Genomic DNA, 24,609 nt, shown 5'->3' on the forward strand with positions numbered 1-24,609 from the left:
TTGTGTAAGTATAATTTCATAAATAGGAGATAACTAATTCTTATTTTATTTTATTTATTTATTTATTTTGAGATGGAGTCTCGCTCTGTCGCCCAGGCTGGAGTGCAGGGGCGTGATCCCGGCTCACTGCAAGCTCCGCCTCCCGGGTTCATGCCATTCTCCTGCCTCAGCCTCCCGAGTAGCTGGGACTACAGGCACCCGCCACAACGTCTGGCTAATTTTTTGTATTTTTAGTAGAGACAGGGTTTCACTGTGTTAGCCAGGACAGTCTCGATCTCCTGATCTTGTGATCCGCCCGCCTTGGCCTCCCGAAGTGCCGGGATTACAGGCATGAGCCACCACGCACAGCCAACTAATTCTTATTTTTAAAATTTCATTATCCTCATAGTAGGAAATGTAGACAGGTGACGATACCGGGTGGGCCACACGGCACAAAAACGGCAACCCCAGCTTACTGCTGGGGAACTCGCCCTCATGTCTCTTCCCAGGGCACTGAGAGCCTCTTCCTAGCGCACTGAGAGGCAGTGCAATGGCTCATGCCTGTAATCCCAGCACTTTGGGAAGCCAAGGTGGGAGGCTCACTTTAGCCCTGAAGTTAAAGACCAGCCTGGGCAACACGGCAAAATCCTATCTCTACTAAAACTACAAAAAATGAGTTGAGTGTGGTAGTGTGTGCCTGTAGTCCCTAGCTACTTGGGAGGCTGAGATGGGAAGATCACTTGAGCTCAGGTCGTGGCTGCAGTGAGCTCTGATCATGCCACTGTACTCCACCATGGGCAACAAAGCAAGATCCTGTCTCAAAAAAAAACACCAGAAATCTTTTAACAGTCTGGAAAAACAAAAAAGTACTGAGGGTAAATGCAGAAAACAGTCACTAGTCTTTTATAGTGACAGAGGATGTATGTATACCAACGTTCAGTTATACACATTGGTATCATTTGGTGGTTGAAATGAATAGGGGTGGCTGCAGCCAGACTGCAAGGCAGGCGCCGGAGCAGGGCCTGCCCTTCCCTGTCTGCGCTGGCATCACACAACAGCAACTCTTTGTCCTGGAAACAACACATGGTTCCACAGCAGTGGTGGATTCCAGTTTGCAGTTTCCAACGCTCCCGGGAACATCCTCGCTATGCCTCAAGGGCCCTGGAACCAGCCTGCGGCCCCTCTTCACAGGCCTGGGTCCAACTCCACGAGGCCTCCTCTTCCTATTCCCCAGGCTGTTCCCCAGCTCTGAGTTAGTGGCTGCTTCCTGCAGTTTACATCTCTCCTCCATCCTTTAGCAGTTCTGCCTTTTCAGTTCTCGAATACCAAGTTAATCATTCTTTACATTAAATTCTATGTACTCAGACAGCGAGTGCCGTTTATGACTGTCGACCATTTCCCATGATCCAAACAGAGCCTAAGATACTGCCAAGGTCAGTAAGGAATAGGGATTAGCAAAGCCCGGATACTCCAAAAATGGAAAACCCATTTAAAAATGCTATCGAGTTTCTAGTGGAGGTGATGATATCAATCATCCTGGCATTATTTCCCACAGTACAATTACCGCAGAGGTCATAATGCTAAAATTGTAGAGTTTTGCACCCTCATGACAAACATGACACACTGATGACAAACAAACTATACCAAAAATATCAGTAAAAGATGCAAATTAAAGATGGAAAATCAAGAAAAGAATGGCAGATTTCTTTGGAATAATACACAAAATGAAAATTAAGTACTCTTCTCTGATAAATTCAATGGTAAGCATAATATTTACCTTTAACTGGACTCTCTGTGCACGTGTTTCTTCTATTTTCTGTCGTATTTTATCTTTCCTATATTCTTCATAAGCAAATGGATTTACCATCAGTTTCACCTTTTCAAAATGAAAAAAGTTTTTAAAATAAAAGAATGGTATTTAGTAATATCGTTTTCATATACACCACGACAGTTATGCCGAAGAACAGGCAGATCCCCTACAAATCCTATGTATGTTTTACAAAAGTGCGAGTAGTGAGGAAATGGCCATAGACTGCACATTAGTTACCTGAAACATAATAACTGCAGTTTTCTGTTTACCTTGTGATAGAGTCTTATATCCATGAAAAACCCATGCATATATGCCCGGAGGAAAGGAGATCCAATGAGGTGGGTGAGCCCTGGGAAAGGTCAAACAGAAGACAGCAGGTCCTTATGCAATCTTCATTAAAATTCCACAGTTTTTCTTGGGCAACAATTTGATTATAATATGATTTCACTTCAGACTAAAAATTTAAGGATTAGAATTACTAACCTTCTTCGATATCTATAGAGAACATTTAATCTACTTCAGCAATATCATCCTTATTTATTTTAAATGTAGTAATACTACACACAAAAATGATGAGGGTTATGAACTAAGACAAAGAGGGTTCCCTTATACCTCTGAGTGGTCCTCAGATTTTTTTATTTCCACAAACAAGTTCAATTTAGAAAATAATACTGGGGATCAACAGTAAGTTGCCAAATTGAAATGAGGAGAAGGGAGAGAGGAGAAACACTGCTATCGGACCATTTGCAAAAACAAAGGACACTCACAAAAACAATGTACAAAGAACCATCTTCCAAGAAAGAACAGCTGACAAATTCCTACCACCATATATAAACATACATACATGCATATTAATACTCGTATCACATATGCATTCCTCATCAGGGACTAATGAAAAGTCCACTGCCAGTCAGGATTTGAGAACCCTGCCTCAAACAATACCTTTCACAGAGTTTCCCAGTTTTAATAGGTTACACTTAGAATTTGTGGTGCTGGTGGTCACATAAGAATGCTCTGACTAGGTCACAGGAATTATTTATTAATTCCAAATACTGACACAGAAAAAGATTGAGACTTATCTTCAAAATAAGGCCACATGTGATGTACTCACATGCAGAACATTTATGGTATATGTCAGTGGTCCCCAACATTTTTGGCACCAGGGACTGGTTTTGTGGAAGACAATTTTTCCACGGATGGGGGGAGGGATGGTTTCAGATGAAACTGTTCTACCTCAGATCATCAGGCATTAGATTCTCACAAGGAGCCCACAACCTAGATCCCTCACATGTGCAGTTCACACTAGGTTCACGCTCCTATGAGAATCAAACGCCATGGCTGGCAGGAGGCGGAGCTCAGGCGGTCATGCTCACTTACCACTCGCCTCCTGCTGTGTGGCCTGGTTCCTCATAGGCCACCGACTGGTATGGGTCCATGGCCCAGGGGTTGGGGACCCCTGGTATAAGTGACTGTCTTTCTAAGGAAAACATTACTCTGATTTCCAAATTTTAGAAATATACATCCATCTAGACCTGAAAATCAAGTACTGAGCAAAATCATATAGTAGTATAAAATAGTATACGTTATAGTACAATATAAAAAAGAAAATTAAATTTAGGATATTCTCATAACGGAATTCTAAAACTTGATTAGGAAAATACTGTCATAGAATTCATTAGGTTAATAAACTATAGGGTTTGAACTTTCACAATGGAGTCTTAACAAAAGAGGGCTGAGCCTTAATGAAATGTGAATGTATACAACTGCACGTGTATATTCTATAAATCTTCCTCAGGATAAGGGTCTGATTAACCACTACACTATAAAATACATATACCAGTGATTGCAAAAGTAATTTTTTGTTTCTTTTATTAATGTCACAGAATTAATCCCAGTCAGGTCATAAATAAAAACCGAGTGAAGCGCTTTTCATAGTGAAACAATTCTAACCCGAGAATCGGATGCAGCAGCATTTCCTACAGTTAACTCCATGGATCACTAGTCCCAAGAGATCTTCTGAGAAAAAAGGGCTCCATGGTCAAGTAAGTTTGGGAAATGTTTCACACTTTCCTCCCGTTTGGAGATTTACAATGTATGATGGTATTAAAGGCTCTAAGAAGTATGTGAGGTAAAGAAATTGATTTAACTGTGCTTAACCTAGCATTTCCCTTATTTGCCACAAATCTCCTAAAATAATAGGGTGCTGAATATTTTCCAAGCATTTTCTGATTCCTTCTCCAGGCAACCCTATGGGCAGGGACCAATATTATTGCCATTTTACAGATGAGGAAACCAAGGCTTAAAGAGGCTAAGTGAATTGGCCAAGTTGTGCAGACATTAAGTGAGAGAGGTGGGATGTAAACCCATGTCAGTCTACCTGTAGTGCCCACAACATCAGCCACTATGCTATCCACCCAGTCCTTTTTACAGACGTAATTTTCCAAAGAACGCACTGTGGGAAATACCAAGCTATAAGACCTGCTATCGGCCATATCCGGAAGAGTCAGAACTTGCAAATCTTCAATATACTAATGGTGCACTAAAAATAATCTTAGGAAGTAAGGGAAGTTCATTACTTACTTCTACTCTTAAGATATTCTATTTAGAAGGTTTTATATATTATGGGGAAATGATAAAAGCTCATTTGACATCAAAAGATATTAGTAATATACATAAAATGCTTTCTAGTATGAGTGTCATTTTGCTGAATATCTATTTCTATAGTTTTAAAAATGAGCAGTACAATTACTTTTTAACAAAATATACTTAAACTTATATAACTGCTTTCTTCACCCAAAATAAACCCAGTAAAAAGACTGAAAAAGAACCCAAAATGTACTAAACATAGTAGTTTTTTTTTTTTTTTTTTTTTTGAGACAGAGTCTCGCTCTGTCACCCAGGCTGGAGTGCAGTGGCGCAATCTCGGCTCACTGCAAGCTCCGCCTCCCGGGTTCACGCCATTCTCCTGCCTCAGCCTCTCCAAGTAGCTGGGACTACAGGCGCCCGCCACCACGCCCGGCTAATTTTTTATATTTTTTAGTAGAGACGGGGTTTCACCGTGGTCTCGATCTCCTGACCTCGTGATTCGCCCGCCTCGGCCTCCCAAAGTGCTGGGATTACAAGCGTGAGCCACCGCGCCCGGCCTAGTAGTTTTTAAAAAAATCCACAAAAGAACAATGACCTTTTTTCATTTGATTTAGAAATGTCGGTAAGTGTGACACAGCATATTATAAAAATTATGTTGGAGACACCTAAGAAGGCACTGCAGTAAGAAGGTCCTATTTCATTCAAGTCATTTTTTAAAAGGCTAAATTCAGCTCTTTTTTGGTAGTAACTGACAGAAAGTAATTCTGCCTTGATTAACTGTGCTATGAGATATGGGTTAAAAAGGAAGTTTAATTAATCTAATGGTAACATGATTCTGTTTTAATACTCAACTGTTGTTGCACATTTATTTGTTCCAAAGACAACTAAGTTGCCTTGCCTTGTACAGCATGGACCCTCTAAGTTTTCCCCCTCTCAGTAACTTCTGCTGTAGCCCCTCTGGCAGCAGCAGAACAAGATGAGCACCATCTACTCTAACCTAGAGGAGGGCTAGGCAAGCAGGCCCAACATGTCCTGCAGGGGCTGGGATGGCTGGGGGAAGGGCATGGACTCTGGATTTAAAGCTCAACTCTCAAGTTTACTACCACTGAAACTTCTGGCAACATACATTTGTCTTTTTTTTTTTTTTTTGCCTCAGTTTCCTTATCTAATGGAATCATAATAGTACCCAATCCATAGGGATGTGAAGATTAAATGAGTTACATGTAGAACGCTTAGAATACTGCCTGCACAGACTGGGCGCGGGGGCTCACACCTGTAATCCCAGTACTTTGAGAGGCTGAGGTGGGTGGATCACCTGAGGCCAGGAGTTCAAGACCAGCCTGGCCAACATGGCGAAACCCCGTCTTACCATGCTACGTGGCGGCGCACATCTGTAATCCCAGCTACTCGGGAGGTTGAGGTAGGAGAATGACTTTAGCCTGGGAGGTGGAGGTTGCAGTGAGACAAGACTGGGACACTGCACTGCAGTCTGGGTGACACAGCAAGGCTCTGTCTCAAAAAAGAAAAAAAGGATACTGTCTGCACATAGTAAGCCCTATCTCATAAGTATTTGCTGTTCTTTTAAGACACTTCTTGGCCTGTGACCTTTAAACATAAAGTAACTATTAAGGTTCTTCTACATCTGAAGTTTCAATGTATCACTTCTAAGTTCTGGATTGGGTCTTTAATAATCAAACCTAAAAGGGAGGCAGGAATCATTTACTTGCCGTCTCAGAGACATTTTCAAAACCTTATTATACTTCAGATAATATTGGGGAAAAAAAATCACTGCTTTCGTGACAATTTTTTTCCTCTATATAGCTAGTACGCTAAAATAAAATTATTTGCTAAAATAAATTCTCATTTAAAATATAAAAAAGCTTCAATATGTTAAATTTACTTGAACTTTTCTCTAAGAAGAAAGGTTACAAATCTGACAATATATAATATGTTTAATATCTGATTTGGCAGAAAGGGAAGATTTGGGAGATGAGGTAAACATGGCTCAGCCAATTCTCATGTTCAAAACTCAAAAAAAAGTAGAAATAAAGTAATTACATAATATTTTATCACAATTTTTTTTTTACCTAAATTTTCAAGGTCTTTCTTGGTGACAAATTTATAATCATCATAGACTGTGCTTTCTGGATTCTCTTCTAATTCTTCGGTCAAATTGTCTAAGAAGGAACACCACCGAGGAGCAGGACCCAAAACCTGTTGGTGTTTATGAGAAGGTCAGCAAAGGCACAGTTTACCACGCCATCCAAGTCTCAGTTATTTATAACCAGATTTTGTTAAATATGATTTCTAAATCCTTTTTTCTCTCAGAAGTATTGACAAATGGACGTAATACGTATAATGAACAAGTATATAACAAGAAGAGAATAAACAAAGTAGTAAATGTTTAGGCTTGTGAGAGAAAACAATCTCACTTAGTCTAGGGTACAAAAGTATGAATGAATGTTCTTATATTAGCACTATCAAAGTACAGATAAATAATTCAGACACTTATAATAACATCCATCCATTCATGTATCACCTCCTTCCTTCAAAATACTACTGGAATTCTACAAAAGCATTATTTGGTACACTAGATTTTTTAAGTTTGCCAAGCAAAAGTCTAAAAGAAAAATTACCTTTTTAAAAAACAATATTTATTATGATTATTACTATTGTTTTGTAGAGATAGAGTTTTGCCATGTTGCCCAGGTTGGTCTTCAACTCCTGAGTTCAAGCAATCTGCCAGGCTCAGCCACCACACTTGGCCCAAAATTACTTTCCTTTAAGATTTTTCAACTAATTACTTGACAATTACATTCCATTCTGCATGGTCCACTTCATTTAATTCATTTAACTCATTAAAAACTAAAATTCTAGACTATAGTTAATGGCAATATATTGTATTCTTGAAAATCGCTAAGAAGAGTAGATTTTAAATGATCTCATTACAAAAAATGGTAAGTACTACGTGAGGTGATGCAAATGTTAATTAGTTCAATTTAGCCATTCCACAACATATACATGTTTCAAAACATCATGCTGTACACAACAAATACATATAATTTTTATTTGCCATTTAAAAATAATTAGTTGATTTTTAAAATTTCTGTATAAAGAATTCTTCAAAACTAAATGGGTGACCAGGCTCCAAGAGTTATCCCAATGAAAGGCTGAGGAACAAAAGGCTGAACAGAATTACAACCAACTAATAAAATATGAATCATTAAGTTTGTAATCCAACTATGAAAAAATATAATCCAATTACTTTCATAAAATACTATGATCACTTTGTACATTTTTGCTATTGATAAAATCTTTCCCAACAAAATGCCACACCCACTGAGGTCAATGTATGCCAAAGGAAACCTGCTCAGTCGACAGAGAAGATATGCCAGTGAAATCCTCCCTTAAGCTAGAGGTATTCCGATGAGAGAACACTGGGCTCGGGCAAAATGGAACTTCCAGTGACGACTTAACCTGTTTATTTCACTAGTAATCAAGCATACTGGAAAAAAACCCAGAAATCATAATGGAAATTATTAAATCTAGCTTAAACTTTCTGAAGAACTAAAGGTAGAAGGAAGAGAGTTGTAACAAAGAAAAACAGCCCCTGTTAACACCCTCTTCAAATAAAAAGTAAATGTTAGATATGGCCATAATAATTTAGTTATATTATTTTGCCTGATTAGAAAGAGTGATTCTCTTCACCTCAACACAGCTATGGTACTCATAAACATGAAAAAAACTCGAGCATATAGTCTTCCACAGAAATTTCATATTAGCGCAATCTACAATTTTTAAAAATAGAAGTAAAGGTTTTTATATACTAAGTGGTTTGACTCCAACCATCAAAGACAAACCTTCAAGAAATGCAAGGCATTTCTTAAAAATTCCATATACAACACTTTTTAAAAGAACTGCTATGGTTTTAAGCAATTTTAGGACAGTAGCTTGAAGTCAACAACTAAATGTTACTACATACAAAGCACTGTGCTAAATTAAAGACACTGACCACAATCTCCCTGAAGTTTAAAATCCAGCTGAAGCACATGTGTGCACTTGCATGTGCACACGCACGCACATACACACACAATGTGTGTGCAATGAACTCAGACTGCACTGAGTCCAAGGGGAAGATGGCTTAAAAAAAACTAGGGAAGGCTGGGACACTGAATAAGTCTATTTGAAAGGACTTCATAGCCGGGCGTGGTGGCTCATGCCAACCTCCCACTTGGGAGGCTGAGGTGGGAGGATCACGAGGTCAGATTGAGACCATCCTGGCTAACACGGTGAAACCCTATCTCTACTAAAAATACAAAAAAAAAAAATTAGCCAGGCGTGGTGGCAGATGCCTGTAGTCCCAGCTACTAGGGAGGCTGAGGCAGGAGAATGGCATGAATCCGGGAGGTGGAGCTTGCAGTGAGCCGAGATCATGCCACTGCACTCCAGCCTGGGCGACTGAGCGAGACTCTGTCTCAAAAAAAAAAGAAAGGACTTCATGTCGGAAGGAGCACATGAGCAAGCTAGGAAAATCACAGGCATCTTCTGAAGCCGAGAGAGTTGAGGCCCTTGTAACTACAGGGGTATCTGCTTCCAGTGAGTCATAAACCTGCAAATGCAAAGCTCTATCAGATACTGGTGTACTCCCTAAAACAGCAATCTTTTCTTTTCTAGACAAGAACAAAGTATGCTATTATTGCTTTTTTAGAATATAATATCCAAGATATTGTCCTCTGAGGAGAGGAGAGACATCTGTTTTGTTAACTGCTGAATTTTTAGTACCTAGAACAGTGCTTGCCAAATAGTAGGTGCTTAGTAACTATGTGATAAATAAATCTATTCATGTATAAAACACATGGATTTCATATGCATAAAGTACTAAAACTGAAAGGGTCCTCTCTGGCAAAAGTATTTCTAAATTGGTCTAATATTCCTTATTCAGATAAAAACACTCAAATACCTCACCATAAAGCTACTGGGTATATGAATACTTCTGGTGAAAGTCAGATCTATCTTGACTCCTATGCAAGGGTACACTGTTACCCAAAGAACCTCCAAATAAATTGTTCCACCTTTTTAAATCAATCATAAACATGGGCTTCAAAGACAATAAAAAGATCATACTGTGTGCACTGACTTCTGGAGGTGAGGGGCAGGAATACAAAAACAGTCTAGATGTGAATTTACTTTCACATAGCCCTCTTTTATAATGTTCCACAACATTCTTTCTGATTATCTAGATTTTAATGGAAGTGGTTTAAATTGCCTGTCAGGGGACAGGTCTAGTTATGGCAAATAATCTCTGCAATCAGATTCATGGCCATTAAATTTTCTAGGAAAAAATATTTCCATCAAAAACAAAATTAAATCTAGTAGTTGACCTTATTAATCACATTTCCTGAGTTCCTTTTCAGAGAAAAAACATCAAAACCACCATAACAAAGTTGAAATTATTGATTTACACTGGTATAAACTGCAGGTTTTATCCACACTAGACCTTTCCTCAGAGGCCTACCATTAAGTTTCAAAAACAGTGGCCAGCTTAGCCAATAAGGAGGGCTCAACCGCAGGCACGTCACACTCTTTGATGTAGCTACATCACAGCATCAATGCGTAAAATGTCTTTGTTGCCTTCATAGCCATAAAATATGTTAAACCTCAACTAATCCTTTGAAATACATTAATTTACTTTCTAAATTCCACATTTTACAACTTGAGGAAAACATCCTTTTTAGACATATATGGACTATCACTACTACCTCAAACTTTCCAGGTTTTCTGTCCTGCTGTTACATTGCTGTATTCTATACTTCAGTCACACCATGTTGCCCATGCTGTGGTCAATTTATAAGACTTTCTTTTTTTCTTTTTATTTTTTTTGAGACAGGTTCTTGCTGTGTTGCCTAGGCTGGTCTTGAAACTCTTGAGAGCCTCCAGAATAGATAGAATTACAGGCAGTGGTACTGTGCTCAGCAAATATTTCTTCAACTCACGGGTCAGTATTAATAAAAGTAGAAAATTGAAAACTGACTCATCAGATGGCTAGAAAGGGATAATGTGGCTCCCTTAGCAACTTTAATGATAATCATATCAACCAATCTAAATGAAAATACTTGATTCTCCAAAATATGAATCTTTATGTACCAACATGCTACAAGAAGGCCACAACTCAAATGCAGCAAAGTATCTGCTTGTGCCAGTCTACTTGAGTGGAAGAACCAATTTTAAAGGACATGAAAATACATGCCATGTGCCCAAGATGATCACTGCTTCTATGATTACAATTTGTCTTTAAGATGTTAATTATAAAACTCAAAATTCTCATGTATTCCTGTAAAGGACTACAAGTGGGGAGGAAAAAGGGTGAATACTAAAAATCTTAGCGGCCAGGTGCAATGGCTCACGCCTAATCTCAGCACTTTGGAAGGCCAAGGTGAGAGGACTTCCTGAGCCCGGGAGTTCCAGGCAGCCTGGGCAACACAGTGAGATCCTATCTCTACAAAAATACATATTGTTTGCCAGGCACAGTGGCTCACACCTGTAATCCCAGCACTTTGGGAGGCTGAGGTGGGCAGATCGCCTGAGGTCAGGAGTTCAAGACCAGCCTGGCCAACATAGTGGAACCCCATCTCTACTAAAAATACAAAAATTAGCCAGGCATGGTGGCACATGCCTGTATCCCAGCTACTCAGGAGGCTGAGGCATGAGAATCGCTTGAACCCGGGAGGTGAAGGTTGCAGTGAGCCAAGATTGTGTCACTGCACTCCAGCCTGGGTGACAGAATTAGACCCTTCTTCAAAAAAAAAGCCAGATTGTTAAAATTAGCTGGGCATGATGGCATGTACCTGTAGTCCCAACTATTATCCCAGGAGGGTGAGATGGGAGGATCCTTTAAGCCCGGGATTTGGAGGCTGCAGTGAGCTATGATGGTGCCACTGCCCTCCAGCCTGGACAATGGAGTGAGACCCTGTCTCTAAGAACAATAAAAATAAAAATAAATAAATATTCTTAGGGAGCTGAAAGAGGATACTCCTTCCCTCACTCTACTTTAGAAAAATCACTGTGCTACATCCCAAAGCTGTGCTGAGACAGAAAAAAAGATTGAGGATTACCAGATAAATGGTTTTAACAGATCAAGAGTGATTAAAACAACAACAAAGTACTATTAATATTATAGACAAAGAACCAAAGTCTACTAAACCAATACAAATGCCATCATTTTTTTCTGCTTACTTATAATGCTACTGAGTATGACAAAGCCTTTCATTATCTAACGTACTATTAATGGAAAAATAAGAAAATAATTGATAACATAGAACAGCCATTAAATTTGAAATTATCTTTTTTTAGAAATATTATTTTTTTTCTTTGAGTCACAGTCTCCATCTGTATCCCAGGCTGGAGTACAGTGGCATGATTTAGGCTCACTGCAACCTCTGCCTCCCAGGTTCAAGCGATTCTCATACCTCAGCCTCCTGAGTAGCTGGGATTACAGGCACTCACCATCACAACCAACTAAATTTTTGTATTTTTAGTAGAGACGAGGTTTCGCCATGTTGGCCAGGCTGGTCTCGAACTCCTGACCTCAGGTGATCTGCCCATCTTGGCCTCCCAAAGTGCTGGGATTTCAAGGGCACCCAGCCTAGAAATATTCTTTTACAAGCCTGGGCAATGTAGTGAGGCCTTGTCTCCACACATTTTTTATATTTTTTATAAAAAATATTAAAAATTAACCAGGTATGGTGGCATGTGCCTGTGGTCCCAGCTATTCCTGAGGCTGAGATGGGAGGATCACTTGAGGATGAGCTTCAGTGAGCCATGATCACACCACTGCATTCCAGCCTGGGCAACAGAATAAGACCCTGCTAAGAAAAAAAAGAGAAAGAAGACCAGAGAAGAGAAGAGACGAGAGAAGAAAGAAAAAGAATCACATGGAAAAAGGACGTAAGTAAATTATTTTAATTTCAGGAATAAAACTGAAACCATGAAATGTAACGAGATAGATTTTAATTCAATTTTTATTCATCACATATTTATTAAATTCCATATTTATTATGTTCCAAGTACAGTATACCCTATAAAAATAGTAGAATGAAACCCAAAAGGAACAGAGTTGTTTCAAATATAGCAATACTTATGTGGAAGGACTAAGTGATTCTTAATTTCTTCAACTTCATTCATTCATTCAAAAAGTTAACTGAGCATTTGGTAAAAGTTAAGTGCTAAAGTCAAACATAAGTATGTGGAAAACAATCAAGTACAATACAATGGGATTAGTGCCAAAACAGACATTTTTAAAAGGTTCTAGGAAGCCCTTTATCTGCTGAGGCCGATCAAGATAGCTTTGCAAGAGGCACTTGAGCAAGGCCCTGAACAACTGAGAGGCTACGGTTTCATAATCAGTAAAGCTTAACTGCCATACTCAATAGTTAGAATGTAGTGCTACATAAAATTAATATATTTCACTGATTAATTACACAAGATGTTTAGTTAGGAGAATTGTCATTTTTACCTTTTAGTGATCTTATACTATTACAATCCTAGAAATTCAATTTAAACTTTTATGTTATAATGACACTATTAAATCAAACAGGTAAGAACTACATTTACTGACTAACAGCAACAGGAAGTTTGAATATAAAAGTTTTTTTTACCACCTAGCAACCATATCAAGTACCTAGTTATTTTATTATAGAACTGTTTTCAAGGACACTCTAAAAATAGATATAAATATCAGTTCTGGAACTGGAACAATAATAAAAACAACAACAACAATAAAAATAATAATAGCACTAGCAACCCACACTCTAAGAGGTAGAGGGTTTTTATCCCCCATTAGAAATTTTTTTTTTTTTTTTTTTTGAGAAGGAGTCTCACTCTGTCACCCAGGCTGGAGTGCAGTGGCACGATCTCAGCTCACTGCAGCCTCCGCCTCCCAGGTTCAAGTGATTCTCCTGCCTCAGACTCCCTCGTAGCTGGGACTACAGGCATGCACTACCATGCCCAGCTAATTTTTGTATTTTTAGTAGAGACGGGGTTTCACCACATTGGCCAGGCTGGTATTGAACTCCTGACCTTGGGTGATCCGCCCACCTCAGCCTCCTAAAGTGCTGGGATTATAGACATGAGCCAGTGCGCCCAGCCCCCTATTAGAATTTAAATCCAGGTCTAACCAGAAATCTGTTACCCTTACTGTGAGGCCATGATTCTTTTTGGGAAACAGGATCTTGCTGTTGCCCAGGCTGGAGTGCAGTGGTATGACCATAGCTCACTGCAGTGAGGCCCTGGTTCTCTAACAGAAACAACTGGAGCCAGAGTTTGAAACAAATAACTTTTTGCATTTTAAAAAAGTAATACTTTTTTGTATTTTGTATACAGTATGTATGCTGTATATAACAAAAAATCTTCAGTGAGGTCTGGGTCAGTGGCCCATGATCAAACCATATTAACATCTCTGCAGCAAAACCTACACAAATTCACACCAGTGATTTGGGATAAACACAGAACTGCAAAGAAATTCATTATTTCACATAGGTTGAATGAATCAGGTCCAGTCAGGGTTCACCACAGGGTTATAAACAAACTTTCAAGGCTTTTTAAATTTCAGAACTGCAGATAAGAGATGGAGTTGTACTATAATGTATATACACACTATACATAGCTACATATGGTAAATATATACTAAATATAGATATGCTATAAATATCACTGACCACTATTATGATTAATGATAACTTTTCTAATTACATAGCCTGCATCTCCGGTGGGAAAATGGGATTTTGCCAATTAAGAAAACCAACTCTGCATATAAACTCAAAAGAAAATTTTCTTTTTCAGCTTTTCTTCCATTATTGTTGGAAAGGCCTCACTAGCAGCAGCATGTATTTTCAAATTCTGACAGCTGAGGCTTAATAAATGATCATAAACCCAAGAGAAACAACTGGGTGAGCCAGAGGGAGTGGCCATGACCTTAAGCGTGTAATTGCATTTGCAGCATAATGAGCTGCCTAATTGCATATCCAAGTTTACATGCATTTGTGTGAGTAATTATGAGTCATTTAAATGTACTCTACTTGTAGTGTTTTGTTCTTAAAAATCAGATTAGCAAGGAAGCAATTTAATTTCAACATTTTAAAAGATTTATTTTTAAAAAAGAAAAACTATTATCTGCCATGACTTGATTTAATATTTGAAAAGATAATTTAGGGACTGAAATGAAATAACAAGAAAAATAAGGCCAAGTTAAAAAAAAATTGTTAAGATTCCTTAAGCCAGTATCTCACTAATAGCCCATCAAGCAACAGTCAATCTATGTGACACTATAAGTACAAATACGCACGACAGAGTGCCTTCGATCAAGGGCTAGCAGAGACAGGACGCCCCAAGCAAACATTTAAACACCAAATTAAAACTGATGTTAAGGCCGGGCGCGGTGGCTCACGCTTGTAATCCCAGCACTTTGGGAGGCCGAGGCGGGCGGATCACGAGGTCAGGAGATCGAGACCACGGTGAAACCCCGTCTCTACCAAAAATACAAAAAATTAGCCGGGCGTGGTGGCGGGCGCCTGTAGTCCCAGCTACTCGGAGAGGCTGAGGCAGGAGAATGGCGTGAACCTGGGAGGCGGAGCTTGCAGTGAGCCGAGATCGCGCCACTGCACTCCAGCCTGGGCGACAGAGCAAGACTCCGTCTCAAAAAAAAAAAAAAAAAAAAAAAAAAACTGATGTTAAGAAACACAGAGAGCTTTCGGTTAATAATGGTACCCCCATCACTGTCAAGCCTTTTTAAAACGACAGTAAATGAATTTTAAAAGGTATTAACCTTTAAGGACAAAAAGAACTGAAGAAGATGATGCAGTAGTTTAAGCAACTTAACCTGGTAAACATGAGAGCTTACAGAGGTGAACAGCAAAGAGAGAAGATTCCTCTCAGAATCCTTGGGATAAGAACTTCAAGGCTCTAAGCATGGGGGACGACAGGATGAGGCACAGACCCGAATAAAGGGGGAACAATGCAGCTGATGAACACCCAAATCCCCACCATGCCTAAAGAGACCAGAAGATAATTCTCTGGAGGAGGGGAACCAAAGCTGCCCTACGTGGGCGGTGGGTGGGGAGTATGCCACCAGGCACAGGTGACTTGAGCTGTGGGGCTAAAGTCAGGACAATTAATGGCAGTCTAGACATCAAACCGTGGGAACTTCGCCTCCTTTTCCCAGCCCCTGGAATGCCAAAGTCAAGCCTATGCTGCTGTGCGTCCACTCTACCAGCCCAAACCCCTAACACCTCAGGACAAAACTGGGGGATTCTTCTCTGGAGAAAATGAAAGGTCCCAGAAGACAGACTTTAAGATATTGATATCTGGGTAGAGCCATTAGCTGAAGGGTCCACATGAAAACTACCAGTGGACAAGACCACCCTACATTATTTTTTTTTTTTTTGAGACAGAGTCTTGCTCTGTCACCCAGGCTGGAGTGCAGTGGTGCGATCTTGGCTCACTGCAACCTCTGCCTCCTGGAATCTTGTGCCTCAGGCTCCCAAGTAGCTGGGATTACAGGCGTGTGCCACTACACCTGGCTAATTTTTGTATTTTTAGGAGCTATAGTGATCCACCGGCCTCGGCCTCCCAAAGTGCTGGGATTACAGGAGTGAGACACCACGTCTGGCCCTCATTCTTAAACAAGAACAGGTTGCCTAAGCTCCCTCCCCATTCACTTATTCAATAAAGAGGGGGGCACTTCCCCCCCTCTCTAGATACTCAGTAACAAAACACAGAAGAATCCCCACCCTCAAGGCGCTTACCTTCCAGAAAGGGGAAAAAACAAACAAGGGAGAGGCAGTGGAGAGTATGACAGACAGAGACTGGTGCTGTGGAAACTGAAGGAGAGAAGGCAATGAAGAATAGAGGGGAAGGGGAGATGATGGACAGGGACCCAAGGGGCAGGAAGGAGTGACCCTCAAGACTACCTGACAACTACAAAGGCCTAGAGGTTGGAATTGCTTGGCATGTTTGTGGATCAGTAAAAAGACCAGCCCAGTGTGGCTTGAATAGAGAGAGCAATGGTGAGCAGGGGCATTCATGAGGATCACTCTGGCTGAGGCTGGGCAACTGACTGGTTCCGGGCATTGAAGGAAATCTCTGTTTATTCATTAGCTGACAATTCGGCAACAAGCAGAGACTTCAGTGGTCACACGTTAGAAAGAAATCAGATTTTACAGAATTAGTCCATGACAGTCACTCAACAAACAAACAACCACAAGCCCTGGGGACCTGGGGGAGGGACTGAGTTCCATAATTCCTAAATTATATTATTTAAAGCATCCAGCTTCCAACAAAAAAATTACAAGACATGCAAAGAAACAAGAAAAGCAGGTCCATATGCAGGGAGGGGGAAAGTTGCCAGAGAACTCATCTTTAAGAGACTAGTTATTTCACTAAGTCAAAACACCGGACTTAGTAAAAACTGGATAATGACATTCATCCACTGATGAATGGGTGAACAAATGTGATATATCCATACAATGGGATGTCACTCAGCAATCAAAAGGAATAAAGTACTGAGACATGGTACAACATTGACGGGCCTGGAAAACGTGCTAAAGAAAAAACAGACCACATACTGTATACGAAATGTCCAGAAATGGCAAATGTATAGACAGAAAGTAGGTGAGTGGTTGCAGGGGTTGGGAGAGGGAGAAGGAAGAAAAACTGGCATGGGGTTTCTGGTTAGTGTGACAGAACGTCATGGAATTAGTGGCAACCACTGCAAAACTCTGAGTGTACTAAAAACCAGTGGACTGTACACTTCATGTTTTCTTTTTTTTTTTTTTTTCTTATTTGAGACGGGGTCTCAATATGTTACCCAAGCTGGTCACAAACTCCTGGGCTCAAGTGATCCTCCCACCTCAGCCTCCCGAGTAGCTGGGATTATGGGTGGGTACCACAGAGCCTGGCTTAGGACTATACACTTTAAAAGGATAAACTTCATGGTATGTGTATTATGTCTTTAAAAAGCTGTATTTTTTTTTTTTTTTTTTTTTTGGAAAATGAATTAAGGAGGTTATTATGTCTCCTTAGTTTCCTTTAATCGAGGAGCCCCCCACCTTCACCGACTTTCAGGACGTGGACATTTGCTCAAGGCTCAGGCCAGAGCTCTTAGAAAGAGCCCTGATTTGCAGGGCTCCCCACGGTCCTCTGCTGATCACTGCTCATAATCAGATCCAGTTAAACGTTTCTGGTGAGAATCACACAGGCAATGCTGTGCCAAAAGAATACTTCAGACTATTTCTATACTATAAGCAATTGGCTCTGTATGATTAATATTTGCAAAGTCGTGTGTTTACAGCACTTTATTTTCATGTGTTTTCATATTTTTGTATTTTTATTTTTTTGTATTTTGGATATAAAATGAGGTTCTAGGAAGGCGGCCCAGTTAAGGTTTGTCTGGGGATTATTTGCCAGGAGCTACCCTGGCTTAAGAAGGGAGGCCAGAAAAATCTAAGAAACATTTATTCCCACCTACTACCCCAATAAACAAATAAATTGGAAAGATGGTAGGTTTGAGGATGGGGCACACCTCAGTTCTTTTCAAACGGAGGTGACAGGAAACTACTTTTAGGCAAACTTACCTGAAAAGACTATGCCTACACTCTGCTGTTTCACCAAACAAAAATATACACAAAATCAATTCACTCCTTTTCCTGTTTAAACTTTTAACAGTTACTTGAGGAGCTGGAATGTGAAGGAAGCTTCTGGGAAACCAAAGGAATGATTTGCTGAAAACCAAATTCACATACCTACTGGAGGTTTATAAACTTTGAACTTAAGCAGGATTCAGAACAGGCAAGCTTGGTGAAAACCAGATATTCCTAAAACATTTAGGAACAGGACATATAGAGTTACTTTCAAATGAACCACTGTAGTATGTATGTAGGTATGTATGTACATATGTATTTATGAGACAGTTTTGCTCTGTCACCCAGGCTGGAGTACAGTGGCATGATCATAGCTCACTGCAGCCTTGATCACCTGGGCTTAAGTTATCCTCCTGCCTCAGCCTCCTGAGTAGCTGGGACTACAGACATGTACCCATGCCTAGCTAATTTATTTTATTTTGTAGAGACGGGGTCTCACTATGTTGCCCAGGCTGGTCTTGAACTCCTGGGCTCAAATGATCCTCCCACCTTGGCCTGCCAAAGCAATGGGAGTACAGTTGTGGCCACTGTACCTGGCCAAACCACTGTAGTTTAAGTGTGTGAAAATTTTATTCAAAATCATGAAACTCACTCATAAAACAAATCTGTTAAAGTTCTCTTTTAAATTCAAAACTGGATCTAACTTACTATTCTAATTTGAAGTAGAATAAAAAGCTTTACATATCTGTCTGCTTTTCATGAAACACTACAAATGACATTAAATAGCATGAAAAAATCCTCAGCTGACATTTTTCTTCAATTCTCAAGGAAGAAAAAGAAAATCTTAACATGGCCCCAATCTTCGTCAAAGTCCACTCTTAGCTGAATAAAAAAACAGATGTTTATTTTAAGGTCTCCTATTCATTCTTTCCTGAAGAGCCTGGCCTTGCACCTCGGCTACAAACAGTCATTTGATGTTTATCATCATATTACACTTGAATTCCAGTGCAGTTTCCTAGAGTTCACTTCCAGACTTTGCAATAACAATGACTCTAAGCAATGTTAAAGTCCTCTACTTCTACCCTTTTCCTCTCCCAATTTCCTAACTACATCAAATGCTAAACTTGCCCACATGCACACGCACACATGCCCCAAGGATGCTAAAGGCACTAAGCCAATTTTTTTTAAATGAGAATGTATTTATCTTTTTGATCACGCACCTGGTAATGAGCATCTCCCAAGATCTTGTTTTGTCATTTTATTCCTGCCAAGAGTTAGTAACACAGATGGTTTGGTGTGTTATCCTTAGCACATTAGTAGTTTCCTGGTTCTACTCGACTTCCTTGCAGGCAAAAGTGTTTATTAATAACTTTTATGCATATTCTTATTGCTTTCTAATTCTTTATTTTGAAATCTATGTAAAAACTAAGGGTACCAATATATTTAAAAATACCCAGGGGGGGAAACTCGGCAGAAAAAAAGGAAGAGCAAAACTTAAAAAAATTATATGTACCCTTTTATTCAAGGTTCTATACCTTAACAGTGCTATTCTAGGAAGGTGAAAAAATATTTTAACACCATTTAGCAGTTACTGATTATCTTGGGGAGGCGGTCATGCACGGAACTAGGAAATCCTGAAGAACATACCTTAAATACATACAAAATAAGATTTCCCATATGTTCCCCGAAATAAAGCTGAAGGAAAGAAAGCATGATACTGGCACAGCAAAGGACGTAAAGGAACTCAATCCGAACTCAGTGGAATAAAATGTGGTCAACCACAAAAGTACTTAAGTAGAGTCTTAAATATGCATAGCTTCCTCTGAGGTGATAAACAGGATTCCCACAAACATGTGATAATATTTAGAATCTCACTAAGATGTATGATATGTGGGTGTGCATGACCGTGGGAGGGAAGCAGTATGTATATACTGTTGATTTTTGTTGCTGTTGTTGTTTTTGAGACAGAGTTTTGCTCTATTACCCAGGCCGGAGTGCAGTGGCATGATCTCGCTTCACTGCCACCTCCACCTCCTGGGCTCAAGCGATGCTCCTGTCTCAGCCTCCTGAGTAGCTGGGACCAAAGGTATGCACAATAACGCCAGGCTAATTTTCTGTATTTTAATAGAGATGGTTTTGCCAAGTTGGCCAGGCTGGTCTCGAACTCCTGAGCTCAAAAGACCCACGTGTCTCGGCCTCCCAAAGTGCTGGGATTACAGGCGTGCATCACTGTGCCTGGCTGCTGCTTATCATTTTTTAGTGAAGTTTTAGGATAGATCCAAAATACTTCATGTAAAATCTAAGCATCTTCAAAAAGAGTATGAACAGCTTTATTAAAAAAAAAAACCAAAAAACATACACATAATGAAATCTTTAAACTCAGAAGGAAAAGAAAGTGATGAAGTTTGATAGGGATGGTGGTGAGAGGCAAAAAAACCAACTGCTATAATTCAATCAAAAATTTAACTTTGGGATGACAAAGCAGGAGGATCGTTTGAGCCCAGGAATTCAAGACCAGCCTACACAACATGGTGAGACTCCATCTCTATAAAAAATACGAAAATTATCTGGGTGTGGTGGCACATTCCTGTAGTCCTGGGTACTTGGGAGGCTGAGGTTGGGGAATCACTTGAGCCCCAGAATTCAAGGCTGCACTGAGCTGTGATCAGGACACTGCACTCTAGCCTGGGCAACAGAATAAGACCCTGTCTCAAAAATAATAAAAATAAAAATTAACTTTGGGCTCCTAGGCAACCAAGGCAAAAGGAGATGCACAGTAAGGTGGACAGATACCCTTTACTTGCTAGAGGAAAGTATACTGATAGATCTGGAAGGAGAAATTCTCTGTTGGAACAAAACTCAAGTAGCATAATATAGACCTTTAAGGGAGTCTGGCAACAAAATATATTTCTTTGAGAGGCTTACATAGTTCGACATCAAAGAAAAATCATTAAACCATAATTGATGAAGGCCAAAGTAATGTGGTCTAAGGAAGTAGCCTAATGATCTCACTTGACTCTGGAATAGTTTAGAGCTATGCTGCCCAATAAGGCAGCCACTAAGCCACTTGTGGCTAATTAAGTTAAAATTAATTAAATGAAATTAAAAATTCAGTCCCTTAGATGCAGTACTCACATTTCAAGTGCTCAACAGCTACATGTGACTAATGGCTACCACATAGGACACAGCAGATACAGAACGTGTCTGTCATCACAGAAACGCTGGTGGCAGACTTTGGTTTAGAGAACTGGAAAATGTAGATGGTAAACAGTTGCACAGGAAACTATGTAAATAAAGTATGATATATCTACACAACAAAACACTACGCAACTATTAAAAAGAGAGCTTGATTTACGTGCTGACCAAAATGATATTGTTAGTGATCAAAAAAACCTTTGAGAATAGCATAAGGAGCCCCTGGATTCTGCTCAAGCCCCATGCCAGTGCTGTGTGCGTCATATGTGACTTGACTGCACAGCATGTGCACCAACTTGTTAATAGCTTGTTAATAATGGTAATGAAGGACTTTTATCTTCTTGGTTACGTATTGTTACAAGGTTAAATTTTTTTTTTAGTTAGAGCGTTTTTCAAAAAAAAAAAAAAAAAGAGAGAGAGAGAAGAAAAAATAAACACTCCCAAAAGAATACAGGCATAGATGCAGATACCAAGTGGTGAACAAGCCCTTTACACTATCAAACTGAAACCTCAATTATTTCAAATACTCTGTAAAGGAGCAGAGACCCGGCCCCTAGTTCAAAATTGAGGCTATTAGTGAGCACTCAAGTCAATACTAGTGCCACTGGCTGAGAACAGATATTCAAAGTGTAGTTAATAAAGATGATTTTTTCTTTCTCCAGAAAATTCAAGAACCTAAGTCATAACCTTTGACCTTTTCCATGGAGAGGAACCAGAAAAACAAAAGCTCAAAACTCCCTCCCAGGAAGCAGTTTAACTCATATATATGAAGAGTTAGAATTAAGACAATTCAACATGGCCAAAACTGAGTTTAGTATCTACTCCACCTTATCTCTGTGAATGGTATCACTGCGCATTCAGTTCCCCTCTCCCCCTCATCCATCACTCCCTACGAATCACCACATTCCATGAGCATACTCCTTACTGTGTCTCACACCCAGCTCTTCCCTCACCATGCCTACTGCCTTAAATGGGGCCCTCATTATTTTTTCTAATCAATTACAGTGTGTCCTATCCCTGGCTTCCAAAACCAACCCCCATTATACAGGCAGAATAATCTGACACACCTATCTGATTTCACTCCCTTGAATAAAACCCTTCAAAGGCATGCCACTCTAGTTAAAGCAAAAGCAAAAATTTTAACATGGTACAAAAGGTTTGGCTTTAAGTCCTGATACTTCTCCAGTAATTGGAGAAGTACTGGTATCTCCTGTTCCTTAATAGCCGCTGAAAAACCCAAGTTCCTCCCAAACAGACTGAATAGACTGGGGCTCGCGGGTCTCACTTCAGCTCCCTCTGTACAGGATGATCTCCCTGATTCTGCCAGCCTTCTGTCCACCATCACTGCCTAATTCCTGAATGTTCTTTGAAATCTGAATGAAACATTACTTATGGGAAAGTGACTTTCTTACCTCTTGTAAGATCCTGTAAACCAAAGTCCCTTATCACCTGTACCATCTGTTCCTTTACTAGACTATCAGCTCCTAGGCAGCAAGGCCTAAATCTTCAAACACCTTCGATATCCTAGTGCAGTTTTTGATATCCCACCCTTGGTCCTGGCACAGGAAAGATGCTCACTAAGTGTTTGTGTAACAAATGTTTGTATAATAAATGACCCAGCCCCCAAATACTCAAAACTAACAACTAATTAACACAACTATCTAGTTAAGCCCAAAAAGACAAAAATCATGGTGTGTCATTTTCATGACTGACCAACATAAATAAATGATACTTGCAAATTAAAATAAGACACTATAAGCTATACATCGATTAGAATGGCTAAAATGCAAAAACACTGACAAAACCAAATGCTGACGAGGATGTGGAGCAACAGGAACTCTCATTCACTGCTGTCAGAAATACAAAAAGGTATGGGCACTATGGAGGACCATCTGGCAATTTCTCAAAACTAAACGTATTGTGACCATATGACACAGCAACTGGGTTCCTTGACATTTATACAAACAAGGTGAAAACTTATATGCACATAAGAACCTACACGATAATGTTTAAAGCGGCTTTATTCCTAACTGCCAAAACTGGAAACAACCAAGAGGCCTTTCAATAGGTGAATGGACAGACAGGCTGCAGTACATCCAGACAAGAGAATGCTACTCAACGATAAAGGAAAATGAGCTATCACGACACAAACAGACATGGAAGAATCTCAAAAGCATAGGATTAAGTGAAAGAAGCCAATCTGAAAAGCCTACATACTGTATGATTTCAGCTATATGACATTTTGGAAAAAAGCAAAACTAGAGACAGTAAAAATACCAGTGATTGCTCAGGGTTTGGGGGGTGGAGGAAGGGATGAACAGGTGGAACAGAGGATTTTTAGGGTAGGGAGACTATTCTATGTGATATTGTAGCGGTGGATACATGTCATTATACATTTGTCAAAACCCACAGAATGTACACCACCAAGAGTGGACTCTAATGTAAACTATGAACTTCAGGTGGTGATGTGTCAATGTCTGTTCACTGGCTGCAGCAAATGGACCACTCTGTTATAAAAGTGCTGATGATGAGGGAGCGTTTGGGGGAGGGACATAAGAACTCTGTACTTTCCACTCAATTTTGCTGTTAGCCAAAAACTGCTCTAAAAAATAAAGACCACTGAATGAATGAATGATGTAACCATGTACAGACATGTAAGAAACATGGACAGGCAGATCTAACCTTTCTTTCAATGTCCCACTATCATCATTTATATATTACTTGTTTTCCAACCAAGAATAATGTTCTGTTCCTCAAGAAGGTAAACCTATAATCCAAATGAGGATTTGTGCCCATGTCAAGATCTAATATTCGTTCCCATTTAACAATCTGTAATAACTACTTTCTAGAGCAATTTACAGTGCTAGTAATACGATATAAGCCAAATTTACCTCCACCCACCCCCACAAAAAAAAGCCTGGGGGAAAAGCTGATGATATGGGAGCAAAAGGATGGGTAGAAGACGGGTTTGTTACATTTCTCTCTACTTTTATGTCTATTTGAAATTTTTTCTCCTCTAACCAATGAGAGACAATTAAAATACATTTTTTTTCATAATACATTAAAAAAATGTGTCAGGTCGCGTGTGGTGGCTCATGCCTATGATCACAGTACTCTGAGAGGCCAAGATGGGAGGATCCCTTTAGCTCAGGAGTTCAAGATCAGCCTGGGCAACATAGTGAAACCCTGTCTCTAGAAAAAAAAAAAATTTTTTTTTTAATTAGCCAGGCATGGTGGTATGTGCCTGTAGTCCCAGCTACATGGGAAGCTGAGGTGGGAGGATTACTTGAGCCCAGGAGTTTGGAGGCTGCAGTGAGCCATGATCACACCACTGCACTCCAGCCTGGGAGACAGAGTGAGACCCTGTCTCAAAAAATAATAATAAATAAAACATATGTTAAAAGGGTC

At 39.8% G+C, this 24,609-nt stretch overlaps 1 protein-coding gene across 4 annotated transcripts in view; it reads right to left on the minus strand.

The window, feature by feature from the left end:
• Window positions 1-24,609, minus strand: part of NOL10 (nucleolar protein 10) — a 129,896-nt gene that overhangs the window by 41,655 nt on the left and 63,632 nt on the right. For all 4 annotated transcript variants that reach the window (XR_009209263.1, XR_009209264.1, XR_009209262.1 and 1 more), the window contains exons 14-16: window positions 6,463-6,589; window positions 2,059-2,138; window positions 1,757-1,855 (exon numbers count right to left, since the gene is read on the minus strand). Coding sequence is in view for 1 of the 4 variants with exons in the window: in XM_032172206.2 (XP_032028097.1) it covers window positions 1,757-1,855; window positions 2,059-2,138; window positions 6,463-6,589 (306 nt within the window). In the remaining 3 variants the exon portion in view is untranslated. The remainder of the gene's footprint in view (window positions 1-1,756; window positions 1,856-2,058; window positions 2,139-6,462; window positions 6,590-24,609) is intronic.

This window comes from Hylobates moloch, unplaced genomic scaffold, assembly GCF_009828535.3.
Source record: "Hylobates moloch isolate HMO894 unplaced genomic scaffold, HMol_V3 SCAFFOLD_13, whole genome shotgun sequence".
NCBI lineage: Eukaryota > Metazoa > Chordata > Mammalia > Primates > Hylobatidae > Hylobates > Hylobates moloch.